The 17,513-nt window shown below is 41.7% G+C and overlaps 1 protein-coding gene across 1 annotated transcript in view; it reads left to right on the top strand.

The window, feature by feature from the left end:
* LOC126260357 (acyl-CoA Delta-9 desaturase-like) overlaps positions 1 to 16,032 on the top strand; it is a 137,364-nt gene extending 121,332 nt beyond the window's left edge. The window contains exons 6-7 of the mRNA XM_049957684.1: positions 15,639 to 15,906; positions 15,952 to 16,032. Of these exons, the coding sequence (XP_049813641.1) occupies positions 15,639 to 15,906; positions 15,952 to 16,032 (349 nt within the window). The remainder of the gene's footprint in view (positions 1 to 15,638; positions 15,907 to 15,951) is intronic.
* The last annotated feature ends 1,481 nt before the right edge of the window (positions 16,033 to 17,513 follow it).

Here is a 17,513-nt window from a genome sequence, read left to right as displayed (position 1 = left end):
AAGTCAAGGAACGTGGCATCAACCGGAGTGCTGGTAACTACCGCTATCTAGATCTCGTGGACGAAGAGAGGGAGTTGGGTGATAACAGCAAACATATTAAGGCCCATAGAAATGTATTTTGCCACTGTTTTAGTTCTGTATGTGAAATATCAACATACGTGGGTAACCCCAACGAGTGCTCGTCTATGTATAACATCACGAAGAATTGGAAGTGAATGCGAGAATTTGTGTGAAATCTAATTATGGCAAACAGATTCGGATGAAGACCTCAAACTTAACATCCCGATTCGACGAATTAATCCTTACGCTGTACCCCGACGCCATAGTGCGAAGAAAAATCAGAACGGGGAAAAGACAAGATTTCAGTTTGTTGAAATGAAACATTTAGTAGATACGCTTGGATGTACTTTGTTAGACAGGAATCAGTTATGAATAAAAAATAAGATCGAATTAATATTTACAAAGCACTCCTGGGTATAAAATACCAAGAAGTAAGAAAAGAAGATATCATAGTACCAACGAAAATCACGCTAATGGGGAACACTTCGCCGCAGCATAAGCACTGAAATAACAGTAATAACACCAATAAGAAGGAGAAAAAGCAGAATACGGTGATAATAATGACGAAATTAGTGCACAACAGGAAGCCATCCGATCACCTTATATACTCCTGATTAAAATTCCATCGGTCATCTGCATTCGAACGACATACCTCTGGATCCAGAGACAAAACTTCACTGCACTTTAGCTACGAGATGTGGTCATAAAATAACGTGCCTACTGCTGGGAAACATTTTGTTTCAAGAACTTACGTATTTACTGTCACCCTCAACATACGCCCCTCCTCTATCCTTTTCTCATTGACGGAAAAGGTGTTGAAAGTCTTTCTCTATGAGCTACTTGATGACGCATGCCGCTTTTTCTTCCAGTGCTTCAACAGACTGAATTTTTTTTCCTTTTAATGCTGATTTGACCTTGGGGAATAGATAAAGTCAGGTGGTGCTAGGAAATTTGGAAATTTGTGGTATGATCTTATGAGACCAAACTGCTGAGGTCATCGTTCCCTAAGCTTACGCACTACTTAATCTAACTTAAACTAACTTACGTTAAGGACATCACACACACGCATGCCCGAGGGAGGACTCGAACTTCCGGCGGGGGAAGCCACGCGGACCGTGATAAGGCGTCTTAGACCGCGCGGCTCATGGTGCTAGGTCAAGCGACTATTGTAGGTGCTCCAACACTAGGTTGCTGTACTTTGCTAGAAACTCCTTAACGGATAATGTGGTGTGAGTCGGTGCGTTGTCTTGATCCAGAACCCATTGACTTGTTCATCCATAATTCTTGTCGGGCTTATCTTATTTTCATACGTAGTTCAAATGGCTCTGAGCACTATGGGATTTAACTTCTGAGGTCATCAGTCGCCTAGAACTTAGAACTACTTAAACCTAACTAACCTAAGGACATCACACTCATCCGTGCCCGAGGCAGGATTCGAACCTGCGACCGTAGCAGTCGCGAGGTTCCGGACCGAAACACCTAGAACCTCTCGGCCACCGCGGCCGGCCAAACGTAGTTGAGCAAGAACCGCAAGGTAGTAAGGTTGATTAATACTTGGACCTTCAGGAATCCAGTGAAGACGCACAATTGCATAAATATCGAAGAAAAATAATCATTATCGCTTTGAATCTTGATTTGCTCATGAATGGCGCTGAAGTTTCTGGATTATAAGTGAAAAACCAATATTGGTTACGTGTTACGATTCTTTCCATGAAATCAGGATCATTTTTGATGGTAGTCATCGTGTCCGCACAAACATTTTTGTAAGCTTCTTCTTGCTGCCGCGCGGAGTGGCCGCGCGGTTTGAGGCGGTTTGAGGCTCCTTCCGCCGGAGGTTCGAGTCCTTCCTCGGGTATGAGTGTATGTGTATTGTTCTTAGCATAAGTTAGTTTAAGTAGTGTGTAAGCCTAGGGACCGGTGATCTAAGCAGTTTGGTCCCTTGGGAATTCACACACATTTGAACATTTTTTTTATTTTTGTTCGATTGCGAGAATTTTTGGCACCAGTTTCGCACACACTATTGTCGTCTTAAATTGGTTACGTAAAATTTTCCTTACGCATTCTTTGTCACTTTCTACCGTTACAGTAATCGATCGAATACTCAACCGACGTTCAGATCGAATCATATTACTACTTTTTTGATATTTTCATCGGCTTTTTATGCTGAAGGGCGTCCCGGGCGTGAGTTATATTCAGCGTCTTCTATGACATCTTGGAACGCTGGAACCACTCAAAAAATTAGGTATGTGGTAAACAATCTTCACTGTATACTTATTTTAGTAAAAGATAGGTTTCAGTAGCAGTTTTTCCAAGTTCCATGTGAAACTTCGACAGTTCGTTGCTCTGTTATTATACTTATTATTTTTCCGGCAAATCAAAATAACAGCTCTTACACAAACGAAGACCAGGGTCGCACTGATATGTCTACAGACACCAGAGATACCACTTTGGAGTGAGAATGCTTCACGATTCACAGCTATTGGTCGTCCATCTTTTGCCCATTTGTACATACACTGTGTCACCGTCAGTTCCACTATTTTATAGCCATACCTCGTACAATTATCCCAGAGGCGAAGTATATATTTGACATTTGCTTCGATATTTCGGGAACACCGTCTTTCTCATTTTGTGATTTACCCGAAAATATTGTTGACAACTAACAAGATTCACTACATAAAGCGCCACGTCTTGCGCTCTCGTCTCTCTCTCACAGAAGCTTTACGCTGCTTTAAAGCTAGAACAAACCAGCACCGCCCATTTCCACGTAACTTGGCTTTCTCACTACACTGCAGCTCCTCCCTCTCGACAGCTGCCAACTGTCAGCTGCCTGGGGAGACGTTCGCGGCGTTGGCCTTTCTGACAGTGACGCGTCCTAAAATTACTGGAAGACGGCGGGACCGCCGCAGCGCTCCTGTTAATAAGGCTGATGCCTTGGGTAACCACCCTGCGGTTTCCCCCGACCCAGTGACGCCCGCTATCAGGAGTGTGGCGGGGCGCACTTTCTACCGGTCGCTGACATCCCTGGCCCCTACTTGCGTAAGCGACGCGGGTGTGGCACTGGCATAATATGCGGTACCCACATCTCTGCCGGTCACATTAAAATCTCCACTTGACAGCTACTTGTTTTCTCCCACACCATTTTACAGTGAGGAGATTTGATCGTGCACCTCGGAGAGAGCCATATGGTGCATGCTTCCTAAATCGATTAGGCACGTGTACTGACTCATTACGGAGATTATTAGATACATTTTACATCTCTGAACTTTCACTCCAGAGTACAAGAACTTGCCAATTTACTTCACTGGATAAATGGTGACGTGATACCCCAAACATTTAATTGCAGACTAAATAGAATTTTGTCAGCTGTCTCTCAATCCATACTGCAAGAACGTCCGCCCCCGGTAGCTGAATGGACAGCGTGGCGGATTGTCATTCCTTTGGGCCCGCTCTCGATTCCCGGCTGGGTTGGGGAATTTTCTCCGCCCAGGGACTGGGTGTTGTGTTGTCCTCATCATCATCCTATCATCCTCATAGACTGCAGGTCGCCGAAGTGGCGTCACTTTGAAAGACCGGCACCCGGCGAAAGGTCTGCCCGACGGGGCCCATAGCCATACTATTAAATAAACTGTAAGAACTCCTGCCTCATTTTCCTTATTTATAAAGTGATGTCTGAAACGTTGCTCTGTGTTTTAAAGAGAAACTTCCCACGTTTTCCTCTGCGTAGACAATGTTTCTGTGGTAATGTATGACCCCTGTCATTAGTAAGACATGGGTAATGAGTGCTATGTGTATCTCTTCATAATATAACTCCGTGATGGGTCCTCTAGCAACATATTAATCTTGTCGACTATGAAACTTAGGAAAGATTGAATGCAGTGTCGGAACGATTGTTTCTTCTTCTGTATGTTAGAGTGTTCTCTGCTTAAACGTACTCATCTAACGGAGTCGAGTACCATGGCACTGGGTCCATATCTAGACGTTTACTACGAATGTGAGTTTATTGGTAGACTGTATAGTGCAATCAAAGTGATGTAGCGAAATGAACTACACGCATCGTAGGCGAAGCACGGCACAATTACAGTAATTCAGACTTTTTGAAAAGTGATGGAGAAGATAAACAGCTTTGCGCAGCAGTAGTGTAAGCCATTTCCGTTCATCAGGTTTCTTGCCTTGTTTCTTATCTGTTTTCACATATGGTTATCACTGGAGTGTTCCGTTATTACTGAAAGTTTCAGGATAGAGCCTTAACTCTTGACACCTAACATGTTAGCCAGTCCACAGGTGGTAACTCCTCTATACGACAGTTCGTACTATAAAACTGAGGCATCGAAACCAACATAATGTTAATGACTAGTTGTATTTTCAACTTAACATGTAGACTTCTTGCTTTATCGTTATTACAATTTTTAAAGGTAGATTAATATTAAAAGGTGGTACCCCAAATTCAAGTTTTAGAAGATTGCCTATTTTAGTCTTTCGTTTCATGTTGGTGACCGAGTGTGGTCTATTTCTCTATATTAGAATACTGAAAGAATAGCAATAAAATCGAAAGTGAACTAACAGGCCATAAATGAGAATTAAGTGCTACATTCTATCATGAACAATAAATTTCATTTTGTTTTTCTCTAATTACTGCCTGGAAGAGCACGGTTTTTCTTTGCATGAAAGAAATAATGTATATGGTTTTATTAACTTATAAAAAGGGTCGTTTTAAGGCCATGCCTTATTAATTTCACGGGTATTCTATACGTAAATCTTTTGGTTGATTTTTAAAAATCTCAGCAACTCTGATTTCTATTTTACAAGTAACCTATTGCTAAATTCAATTGTAGTATCTGAAGTTCAACGCGAGCCTTTTTGTTGTTGTCTAATGTTGTTTCTAATTCACGACTACGCCTGCAAGACGTTACTTTTGGGTTACATAAAATGCTTTCTACCATCACTAACTATTATAATGTTTTCTTTCCCTGCTAGAAGACAATTCTACGCAAATGAAATTTTGTTTCGAAATTTTATTTCTTTACCTACAACGTAAACTATCCTATTAAAGAAGATAACTTCTGAGTTGGTATCAAAGCCTCGATAAATTAAAATATCAACTTCATTTACACCAAGCTCTTGGTTTAAATGAGAACTTTATTAAGAGCTACTACCCACATTAGCGTTTGCTCGTTTGCAAGCGCACACATGGATGTGAGCACGTCACCCTTTTACGTATATAAAGAAAATCACGTGCCATGTACAAATGTATAGACCATGGTTGTCAGCGGACACAACCTTGAAATAAGTATCCAGAAACATCGCATACACAGTTGTTTCCATTGGTCATCAAGCTATTTGTATATATGTATAACATGTGATTTTTGTCAGATGCTTAGGAGGATGTAGCCATACCCATTTGTACACTTTAAAATGAGCGTGCTCTCGAAACTGGTCAATAGTGCACAATGAAGTAATATGCTCATAGAATAACAGACTGGTGCAAATGTTCTCTGACAGAAAATAGCGCTCAACCTGCTTAGGATCTTAGATCGTAGCTGATTGAGCAGAAATGTTGTGTTACTTGCGGTGATGCTCACAATAACAGTAAGTTTTTCATTGCTGTCTCCGTGTTCAATTTTCTTTCTTAACTTTGTACAGTATGCACATACATTCCATTTTTAGTGAACTTGCTGTCACTGTTAAGTCAAACATTTCATCCTTCCTAATTATCTCAATTTCTTCATCCAGCTTCATACTTCTATTAATGTATTGCCCCGAGTTTTAATCATGAGTCTATTACATCCCATTAGGCGTTCCCTACATTTTGTTTTATTACTTTTGCATTTCAAGCCATGTGTTCTTCATTTCTCTCTTATTCCTTTTCTCGATACTACTTGTCCTCTTCCTTGTCTGTACCTTTCTCCCACTCCTTCTCTGCATCTTCTAAAAAATCTCTTTTTCTGATCCGACCCACATGCATCTCGGAGGGTCAAAATTTATTGCACAAAGAACAAGTCGTCATCTTGCTCTTCTTGAGTGATCTACGGAAACTCAGACAAACTAATGTGATAATTCGTAAAATTTTGTTTCGATTCAACAACATTGCGTGCAACCGTCATTACTGGGTCACGAACTTGAAGCGGAAGATTACAATGTACACGTTAGTATAACGTGACCTTGGGATACTACTTTCACATTATATAAGTTTTTTTATCTAAGTTACCGGTAAAGTAGTCATCAAACCACGGTTGGCTTCAACGTAGTTTTATACTAAGTATAATCTAATGACAATAATTATGCCTTTTCACCATGTACGCCCAGCTCACCAGAGCTCTTATGAGAAGACAACTAATAAATGACTTACCTGTTTAATCCCAATACCGTGGCCCGAAATAGAAGTCATTCTACGAGCTAGTTGATCAAGAGGCGTTCATGTTCCGAATCTCTGAATTTTAAAAATTCGCCGTGCCACCAAACCGTGCTGTAGTAGGCAAAAATCAGTATTTTAAGAGACATTAATTAATCGAAACGCTCGTATCCTGTATTAGAGAAAATAATATAAGAATGCTGTAGTTTAAAAATAATGTGTATTATTGGATTGACGGAAGATAAATCCAACGAAGGTAAAAAACGGTGTATTCCGAACAAACGTTAAAAGATCTGTGTCATCTCAGGCAGCAAAACAGTGTGCCTGGTGATGAAGTTTCACAATGCTTTCCCCGACAAGTTGCAAGTAAGCGATAGTTTTCCCTCATTTGTCCTGTTAATTCTCGGCATTGGGACTATTAGAGCAGGGCTAAGCGAAAGTCAAGACAGAAGGAACAGACTCTTTCTTAGCAGTAGCATCGTTGTGGTGAAGGCACACTTACAGTAGGAAAAAATATTAATGGGGTATAGGTTTCGTAATGGGAGTTAAAGTAAAGCAAATGGTAACGTAGAGAAATTAGCAGCGTTTGTAAGGGAGAAGGACACTACAGAAAATAAAAGCGAAACCCAAGACGCAATGGCAGAAAGACAAATTGTTTATAGAGTAATGGAAATAGAGAAAACTAAGAGGACTCTGTTTGGGAGACAAGCAATAGGAAAAGAGGAAGGAGAAGACTCGACAACAAGGACAAAAGCAACGTCACTTATAGAAACCAGGATGAACAGAAACAATGAGGAACAGAAACCGATACACGTAATACGTAAAGACATCAGAATAGGTGGGAAATTTTAAGAAGCAGAGAAATGTAACTGAACAAAGGGATGGGAGAGTATGGATAAATAAGTGCAAGTGGGGTTAATCACAGTACAAAAAACGAGAAATAAAACTACAACATGCGCGAAAGAGTGAAGAAGTCACACAAAACAGAGTGAAATAAATCAAAATATTCACATAAAGATATTAATACAAGATCGAGTTTGTGAATACGTCAAGATATCCGCTGGAATGTTGTGAGAGGAAACACAGTAAAACAATGAATGAGAAGAGCACGTGAGATGCACACACAAACTATAGTGATGGTTTTTTTCCCTAAACATTTCCAACTCTCGTCTTCCGTTTGTATCAGCTTGTTGATATGTCAGTAGATTTACTTTCGTTGTCTTCTTAATTTCTCATTAATTAAAGTGAAAAATTATGTTGAGGAGGTTATGATTTACAGATTCTATAAACTGTCGAAAAATCATGGTGTCTGCAGACAGTAGAAAACCAAAATAAATCACAATGAGTCATCACAAAAGCATATATAGCGTCCAGTTCTTCAAGGATGAAGCACTTGACGATACTGATGTAACACGTGGTCCTCATACTGAATATCTCACCAAAGAGATAAATAGGTAGAGAATCTACATAGCGCCAGAGAACACTCTTAACTTTTACAACGTACGTAACACTCGACTTATGGTGCCTTAATATTATTGACTGAATGATTAAAATACAAAGACGAACGTGGATAATATAAAGACATTCAAAATAATTAGTCTTTGCGTTTTCAGCTTTTTCCTTTGTGTTTTATCAATGAGTCAACAATATTTAGGTATTATAGGGCGAGTGTGCCAATTGTTGCAAAATTTATAAGCGGTTTCAGGCGCTGCTTGACGATATATTTTGTACAGAGGAGCACGTGTTATATCAGTATTGTCAGCTGCTTCACCACTGTACTACAGGACGCTGTATGTGCTTCTTCCATTTGTTAGAGTTAAAAGGAGATGTTCGTTTGTACCATGACGGTTTACAGTGGTTATCAGTTATCACACATCTGATGGCTTCACAGTGCAAGTTCTCAATTGGCTGTAAAGGTTGATTATTTACGATATTTTTTGTGGTAACTCATTATGCCTTATTTTAGTTTTCCGCTTTATGCATGGCGTGTTAACGAATGCAACTGGTTGTGTAATAAAACTGAGTAATACAGCTGCGTGAAAACCAAAGTTTCTCAACAAAGCGAAAAATTTCAAGTTACACCTTAGTTCGGAGTTCGTATTAAACTACTGATGAGTTTCACAGTCGGTGGAAGCAATGGTACACCACTTCAATTAGATCATGCCCCGTAAAACACTGTAGTGTAAAAACCAACAGTTGTGTTAAGGACAATTTTACCCTTTAATCACAATGTTCGAATTTTCATTGTCTGCTGTTATTCCTTGTAAAAGGAGACTGTAATTTGTAATGCAGTTAAATGTATTTAATCAGCGCATTCGCTGAGCAGTTTCAGCTATTTGCTGTATTGCGATACGTAAGACATCGACAGTAATGATAGATCGCACCTGTGCTTGAATGCAAGCGTTCCCAGTCTTTTTGCCCCTTCTACGAGAAACCAATTAAAGGTGCGATTACATCACAAAGCGCCTGCAGTTAATGGACCCATGCAGTGTCTGGTGTATTACCTCAACCTCCAGCAGTGACAGCAGCAACTATCTTCTGAGTTAGCTACCTTTTTTGCAGAAATTCAGACTGAAATTGCCTTGATATGTAACGGTTGTAATCCTTGTTAAATTGCGTTAATCATATGTAATCAGTTGTGTATGTTGGTGTCTAAATCGCACTTTATCACAGCGCGTACCTTGGGGGGCAGTTCGCTTTCAACATTTAACATTCGCGCTAGTTTTTAAAACGTCGATTAAAATAATGTCATGTAGATGCCCCATTTAGCACCTCATTAATTTGAACTCCATCTTTAACTAAATTTAGAGTGCAGAATAGAAAAAAAGAGTTATGTGCACTGCTGTATACTCTCATTTTTTTCCTAATTTTAAATTTTTAGACTTTTATAACTTCGTTGTGTAAGAATAACAGGTGTGTTATAATTTACAGCAGCGAGAAAAGGGATAGACTGTCAATGACTTCCTCAGACAAGTAAAAGAGAAGATGATGGGGTGAAAAGGAATGGACGATTCGTTCCCGTCTGCACACGACCGGATCTTTTCCAGTTTCTACTGCAACATGATGAACAGGCGTTGGCAGGTTCTTGAGAGGGATTTTTTCAATACGTAACACTCACCTAAATTCATCAGAAACATGTTTGATGGGATTTAGGTTAGCAGATTAAACTCTCAGATGCACCGATTTTCTTGTACTGTGGTGTAATTAATTTTCTTGTAGACATGTTTTCTTCCCGTTAAAAAAAGAAGATACAAGAGTATTCGCATTGTGAGAAGCAATTAGCTATCGAAGACGTTTTTGTAAACAACTCAGTTCATTTTTCCATCAACAGAAACTAATAGACCAAAGTCAAAATCAGGAGGAAGAACACCAAACCGCCATACCATCTCTACAAAATTGCTTCCACAACATCCTTAGGTAAAAAGTGTTCACCAGACATGGCGACACTTCCAGACGCACACATCTAAATTCCATACGGAGGTAAGTTTTCAGTCAACGAAGTCCTCTTCCAGTGTTCCACCAAACAGTAACAGCGTCGTTTGGGTTACGTAATCAGTGTCTTCTATGCCTCAGTACAAGAATGTATACTGAGTCCTATAGACTCTCATGTCATGTCTTGATGCTCTACTCACAATGCTTGTTTCACAGTGTTTGATCCATCATACGTAAGAGACAGTTTCTTTAGAATAAGACGCCCAGTTTGACTTTCTGAAGTACCGTCTTGGTTTCTGGGTGGTTCAAATTACTGAAATTTGTGTCCGTATATTCACATTATAAAAGAAAAAGATTAAAAGTATCATATAAAAAGTTGCTGTATAAAAAGCAAGTGCCTCCTAGCACACGACGTAGTCGTGTTCTCATCACTTATATATTGCTTCGATCTTTCCTTTTATTTCATCTTGCAGATGTGGCCGACACGTAACTATTGTTCACTTTTTATTTTATTTCATGAAAATTTTAACAAAAGAATCGCACACATTTTATGTTCGGAGCACGATACATTTCATTTTTTGTTTTACAGTATTATTGCTTGATTGTTAATCTTACTAGGTATGCTTTCGTTTTTGTTTGTCGATCCGAAAATATATGTAGCTTGCCGCCGAAACCGGTCATTGTGTGACTCAAAACTACGAATGCCGTTTCAAAAAATAAAAAAGAATAATTGTATCAATCAAGAAATGCTCCGAAATATTTTTGCAGCAGTTTGCAAATAAGTGATTTAGAGAATCTATGGCAAAATCCGAACGCAAACTGAGGGACGGAGATGTAACCGCCGTTGTACTGCAAGCGAGTCTAGCTTATTAATTACTTCACACTTCCCTTGGTGAGAAGAATATTAGCCCATGCCAAAAAATTTTGGCTGTGATTTGTTGCTTCGTCATAGGACATCACCGCCGCAAGCAGTATAGTCCAATGAATAATGTAGATGCTCATAAATATTATTTCACACCTTCAGCTGAAAACTTCTTTCCACTCTGAGGATATATTCTCCTCCAGTATCAGTAGAATACCAACTTGAATCTATTACAATGTCCTAGATTCATGACCGAATTCTGTTTTCACATCTTTCATGTATTCCAATATCTCCGCTCAACAACACGAGTACGTGCCATCAAAAGAGACAAACAGAGTAGATGCCGTATTTTTGTATGTAGCTCATAACTAACTGTTAATAACTAAAATATACAGTAGTAATGTTTTACAGTAACATTTACATTATGTTGTTATTCATAAAATCAGTATTGTTGCGGAACATTAATACTACGTTTTTCAGTTTTTAATACATCTACGTTCCTCGAAGTACCTGCATCTACATCTAAATGAGTACTTTACAATTGACACGTAATTGTTTGGCAGGGGGCTTATAGAACAACTTTCACACTATTTATGAGGGCTCTTAGAATTACTTTGCCGGCCGCGGTGGCCGAGAGGTTCTAGGCGCTTCAGTCTGGAGCCGCGCGACCGCTATGTCGCAGGTTCGAATCCTGCCTCGGGCATGGATGTGCGTGATGCCCTTAGGTTAGTTAGGTTTAAGTAGTTCTTAGTTCTATGGGACTGATGACCTCAGATGTTAAGTCCCATAGTGCTCAGAGCCATTTGAACCATTTCTCCCTATAGATGTGGGAGTCAATAAAATATTTTAGCATTCATTGGAAAATTTGTAAGATTCAGATTTCTTGTAGAGATCCAAATGCAACGAAAAATGCCTTTGTTTAACGAATTCCATCGCAGATGGCGTATCATATCCGTGGCACTCTCTCCCTATTTCATAATAATACAAAAATCTGTATTTTTTTTTACTTTTTTCTCTGTCCACTATCAATCCTATCATGTAAAGATCCTATATAACGCAGCGGTACTCCTGAAGACGACCGAAAAGCATGGTGTACGCCGTATCTTTACTAGATTTGTTGTATCTTCTAAGAGTCCTCCAGTGGAAAAATTTTTTTATTTCGCTTTCCACAGTAAATTTTCTATCTAATGGTTCCAGTTTAAGTTGTTCACAGTTGTAATCCCTTGGTGTTTAGTTGCACCAACAACTTTAAATTTGTGTGATTTGTGGTAGTTCTCATGTCGAGGACCTCCTTCTTTTTATACTTTTGTGTCAAAACTATGTTCAAATGTGTGTGAAATCTTATGGGATTTAACTGCTAAGGTCATCAGTCCCTAAGCTTACACACTACTTAACCTAAATTATTCTAAGGACAAACACACACACACCCATGCCCGAGGGAGGACTCGATCCTCCGCCGGGACCAGCCGCACAGTCCATGACTGCAGCGCCCCAGACAGCTCGGCTAATCCCGCGCGGCATACTTTTGTGTCAATTGCCACTATTAACACCGAGCAGAACTATTTTCCAAATTGTTTTGCAGTTCTTTTTGACCTCCTAATTACTTTAATAGACTGTAAACGACAGCATGATTTGTAAACTGTCTAAAAGGGTTGTTCACATTGTCTGCTAAATCATTTATGCAGTTTAAGACCAGCAGAGGGACAATAATACCTCCTTGGAGAATTCCAGATATCGCTTGTGTTTCACTAAATGACATTCCGTCAACTAGTCTGAACTAGAAGCCGCTAGTGAGGAACTGTGACAAAGCCTTCTGCAAGTGTAGGAATATGGGATCAATTTTAAATCCACTGCCAGCAGCAAATAGTTCAAATGACTAAGCACTATGGTACTTAACATCTGAGGTCATCAGTCCCCTAGACATAGATCGACTTAAACCTAACCTAAGGACACCACAGAGATCCATGCCCGAGGCAGGATTCGAACCTGCGACCGTAGCGGCAGCGCGGTTCCGGACTGAAGCGCCTAGAACCGCTCATCCACAGCGGCCGGCTGTCGGTAGCACTCATTGACTAACTTTAGCCATGAAATAATTGTCTGATAGAAACAGTCCAGAACTTATTGTCCACAACAAGGTTTTGTTGGGCTGGTGGGTCGGCTGATATTGCGAGGTGATTGCTGCATCTGGGTGGGCGGCGGCCGATCGGTCTCTAGGCTTGCTGCACTGCCATGGAAGAAGCTGCGATGTCGTCACTAGAAAGTCATAAAGAACTGTACACGTCAACAAAAGTTATGCATCAAAAAATGGCTCTGAGCACTATGGGACTTAACTTCTGAGGTCATCAGTCCCCTAGAACTTAGATCTACTTAAACCTAACTAACCTAAGGACATCACACACACCCAAGCCCGAGGCAGGATTCGAACCAGCGACCGTAGCAATAGCGCGGTTCCAGACTGTAGCCCCTAGTTATGCATCACCTCGATATGCCGCACAGGTGTGATGCTATTGTGACTGCTCCTGAACCGATTGGAAGGTCACCCCAAACGTTGTCTGTAACCATTCACACAGTTACCATGATCAATACATACAGGCAGGAAACACATACGAATGGATTGCAGAATTTCAGTTGAAAGTAAAGTACCAGTAAGGGCCCATTACAGACCCCTGTGGAACAGTGGAGTGAATATCCATCATGCAACGAAATGCAGTCGCGATCAGTAATCGAGTCTCTGTCATCAAGTTAAGCGCAGAAGACTTGTCAACCAGGGATGATTCCCGAAGTGTGCACTGGAGACAAAGTAACGTGTAGTGGAAATTAAATCATTTCTGACAGATGTTGTTAAGGACTTACACTGCGCAGGCTGTTTATATTCGATATGTGCACAAAATGATCGATACCTACAACTTTTGGCTCAAAGGACAGTGGGATGAGTGCTCCAGAACTGGATTCAGCGTTCGAAGAGGCTACAGGACGTCATGTGTCGCATCAGAGTTTCAGGAGACGACTCTAGGAGACGACAGTATGACGCGAATCTCCATTCCTGACAACCATCGTGAACACTACGTCGTACACAAAACGTGGACACCGATACAGATGGGCAGAACTGACGCGCAAGGATTGGCGTTGGGTGTTGTTTACGAACGAAATTCGGCTTTGTTTGTAACCTGGTAATCGTAGATAACGTGTCTGGAGACAACCCTGAAACATCCAACGCCTCCAACATCGTGTCCCATACGTGTGATGCTAGTGGAGAGGTGTTTTACGGTGGAACTACGTGATGTATCGCACATCCCTCGAGGCTGTTGAGAACCATGTCACTGCTCTTTATGTTACAAGGACGAGATTCTGTAACCAATGGTGTGAAAATATCGCCAACATTTTGGTGAAAATGTCACCTTGATGAACGATGAGTGCTTATCTTGCTGTTCTCGCGAACGTCACCGGCCTGCCTGACCTTCCATATGGACCCAATCGAACATGTGTGGGATCGACTGAAACGAGCTATTTTTGGATGCTAACAACGACGTAGTCTACGTGACTTACAGAGAACCGCCATTGAAGAGTAGGAAAATTTGAACCAGGAATGTCTGGATGGTCTTATCGATGAAAATGAAATGATCGTATGGTATTGTTGGCCGGGAGGCCACATGTGGGGGAGTTCGGCCTCTGTATTGCAAGTACTCTTTAGTTGACTCCACATCGGCGACTTGCGAGTCAATGATGATGAAGAACACACAACACCCAGTCCCATGCCAGGAATCCAACCCGGCCCCACTGCATAGTAGGCAGTAACCTACCGTTAAGCTGCAGAGGTGGACGTCTTATCGATGCTATGCCACCACTGATTGGAGCCTACATCCAAGTGAGGGGCAGTTCCACCTTATGTTGTGATTGCTAGGAGTGCTGTAAAAAATCACCAATGGGAAACAGACAATTCTGTGTTACACAAATGCTTTTATTTATTTGGGGAGGGTGTGTATTTGGACAAACTGCAATACGTACATATGGCTCATAGCCAATCTTTGTATTCTGAGCCATGAATTTCGAAGTAAGGTGGTGATGCAAAACTTTTATTGACGCGTGTATTTGGATACATAGAAAACTAGTTAAGTGGCAACGTAAGCCTGTCATCATGTTAACATTTAGGACAACTCTCAGAAATTCTATTTTTTTAGAGTATTGGAGACGATAGCCTATCTTCCGATAATTCAAATAATGCAGCCCTTTCGAGGAAACTAATGCTTTTCTTGATACTTCCTGGCAGATTAAAACTGTGTGCCGGACCGAGACTCGAACTCGGGAAAAGAAATGGTTCAAATGGCTCTGAGCACTATGGGTTTAACATCTGAGGTCATCAGTCCCCTAGAACTTAGAACTACTTAAATCTAACTAACCTAAGAATATCAGACACATCCATGCCCGAGGCAGGATTCGAACCTGCGAACGTAGTGGTAGCGCGGTTCCAGACTGAACCGCTCGGCCACACCGGCCGGCCGAACTCGGGACCTTTGCCTTTCGCGGGCAAGTGCTCTACCATCTGAGCTACCCAAGCACGACTCACGCCGCGTTCTCACAGCTTTACTTCTGTCAGTACCTCGTCTACTACTTTCCAAACTTCACAGAAGCTCTTCTACGAACCTTACAGAACTAGCACTCCTGGAAGAAAGGATATGGTTGTGCAAGGCTCGCGGGAGAGCTTCTGTGAAGTATGGAAAGTAGGAGACGAGGTACTGGCGGAAGTAAAGCTGTGAGGACGGGGCGTGAGTCGTGCTTGGGTAGCTCAGATGGTATAGGACTTTCCCGCGAAAGGTAAAGGTCCCGAGTTCGAGTCTGGGCCCGGCACACAGAGTAAATCTGTCAGGAAGTTTCATATCAGCGCACACTCCGCTGCAGAGTGAAAATCTCATTCTGTAATCCTTTTCTTGTTCCCAGCCGCATCGAGCCTGTGGAGAGCGATTTCGTGTCCTTCCTGTCGTTCGGAGAGGGCTGGCACAACTACCACCACTCGTTCCCGTACGACTACCGCGCCGCCGAGCTGGGCCAGCGCTACGACCTGTCCACCCGCATCATCGAGTGGCTGGCGCGCCGCGGCTGGGTCACCGACCTCAAGGCGGCCTCCGCCAGCTCTGTGGTCAGCCTGGCGCTGGCGCACGGCGACGGCAGCCACCCCGTCTGCCAGCCGGGAGCGGGCGCCTCCAAGGCCGCCGACGCCGACGCCGCCCCCGCGCCCGCCCCCGCGCCCCAGGAGCCCGCGGCCGGCAAGCACTTTGTGGAGGCGCTGCCCGCGCCGGGCCAACCCCCGGAGCCCGGACTCAGCATCGCCTGAGCAGCGCCAGGGGAACCCCCACCTCGACAGTCAGTTCGATGGCGCTTCCCGTCGTCTGCTTCGTTGCTGACACCACCCGCAAGCACAGAACGCGACAGTACAACACACCCCTTCTCTCGGCACAGATCCGAAGAGACTCTGTTCGCTGTGTTTTGGTGTAAGAAGTGACGAAAACTTTGTTAATACTATGACGTACTCTGTGATAGCTGTTATGAGCAGTGTCCTTCCGAAAGCCCAAAAAAATGAACTAGTTTCCTTTTCTACGCCTGTCGCAGCACATAGACAATGACAAAGAGACCCATTCATTATCTTTGATCATCAGTCAGTCGAATGATCACCGTAAAATAACAGACAGAAAGAGAGAGCTCTCTACTTAAAACTGTGGGCCATTTAGGGAGTCGAATTCTGATCCTCGCCTGTCGCAGGCAATTTTCTTGCCAATTGAGCCGCCTGTGAAGTCTCAGGAGGACACAGGAGGAAGAGGGAGTGAGGAGATTCTGAGATCTGCACGCTCTATTCTTAAGCGCTTACCCCGCGATGGACAATGTTCAGTGTTTGTTTCTCGCTGCACAGTTTCCTTACTACATATTGCTCCAATTCTGCATACGCCCCATCTTCTACAATCTGCTGTGACAACTGAAGTAGTTGGAACGAAGTGTCTTTCATTTTAAATGATTTTATTTGCATTTACTGAATCCTACAAACTAACACGTTATCAGACTTTATCATTGCGTTACATGAACCAGTCAGATAAATGGCCATCATATCCCTAATTGTGAATAGATTTGCTGTAGCCCTGTTCGAATGATTTTACATATCTCAATAATAATTTCCTGTAACTCTGAACTATCAAATAGCCACTTGAACGTATATGATTCGAGTCATGTAATCCTATAAATGCAAGACTACGCACAGTTATTTTATTTATTATTGCTTAGGTGCTTTAGTTACTGAACTGCACACTGTAAACTGTATGGGACATTATTTTACGTAAATGCAATATTTTTTTATGTATAGCAAATAAAGTGACTGAATGTCTGTACTTTAAATCAACTATGTGTTTTTGATAGTTTTTGCTATTCACGTATTTATAAAGAGCAGAGAAATTATTATCTCATGTCATTTAATTCCTTTTGCTCACTTATGATATAGAAATAAAACGAACAGCCAGCTTGTCAACGCTTCGAAACCATTGCATGACTTACCATTTCAGCTACCTTTTCTACAGCAAGCCAGTAACTATCTTTCTCTTTTCTACGTCATGTAACAACTGTAGAACCCTTGCAGGTTACAATGCATTGCAGTTAAACCTCCTTATAATTAAAGGAGTACTCAACAAAAGATATTTACTAATCCGCAAGACATGGAAACGTACTTATCTTTTCAGCTGTAGGACTTCCTCCCGGTTCATTAATATCTAGCTTCTTGGAAAGCTTGCAAACCTCATTTACTGAAACTTTTCATAGAGTATTAGATAGCAT

Source organism: Schistocerca nitens, chromosome 5 (genome assembly GCF_023898315.1).
Source record: "Schistocerca nitens isolate TAMUIC-IGC-003100 chromosome 5, iqSchNite1.1, whole genome shotgun sequence".
NCBI classification, from domain to species: domain Eukaryota; kingdom Metazoa; phylum Arthropoda; class Insecta; order Orthoptera; family Acrididae; genus Schistocerca; species Schistocerca nitens.
Note: the sequence above shows the minus strand (reverse complement) of the source record. Positions and strands in the feature narration are given on the sequence as shown.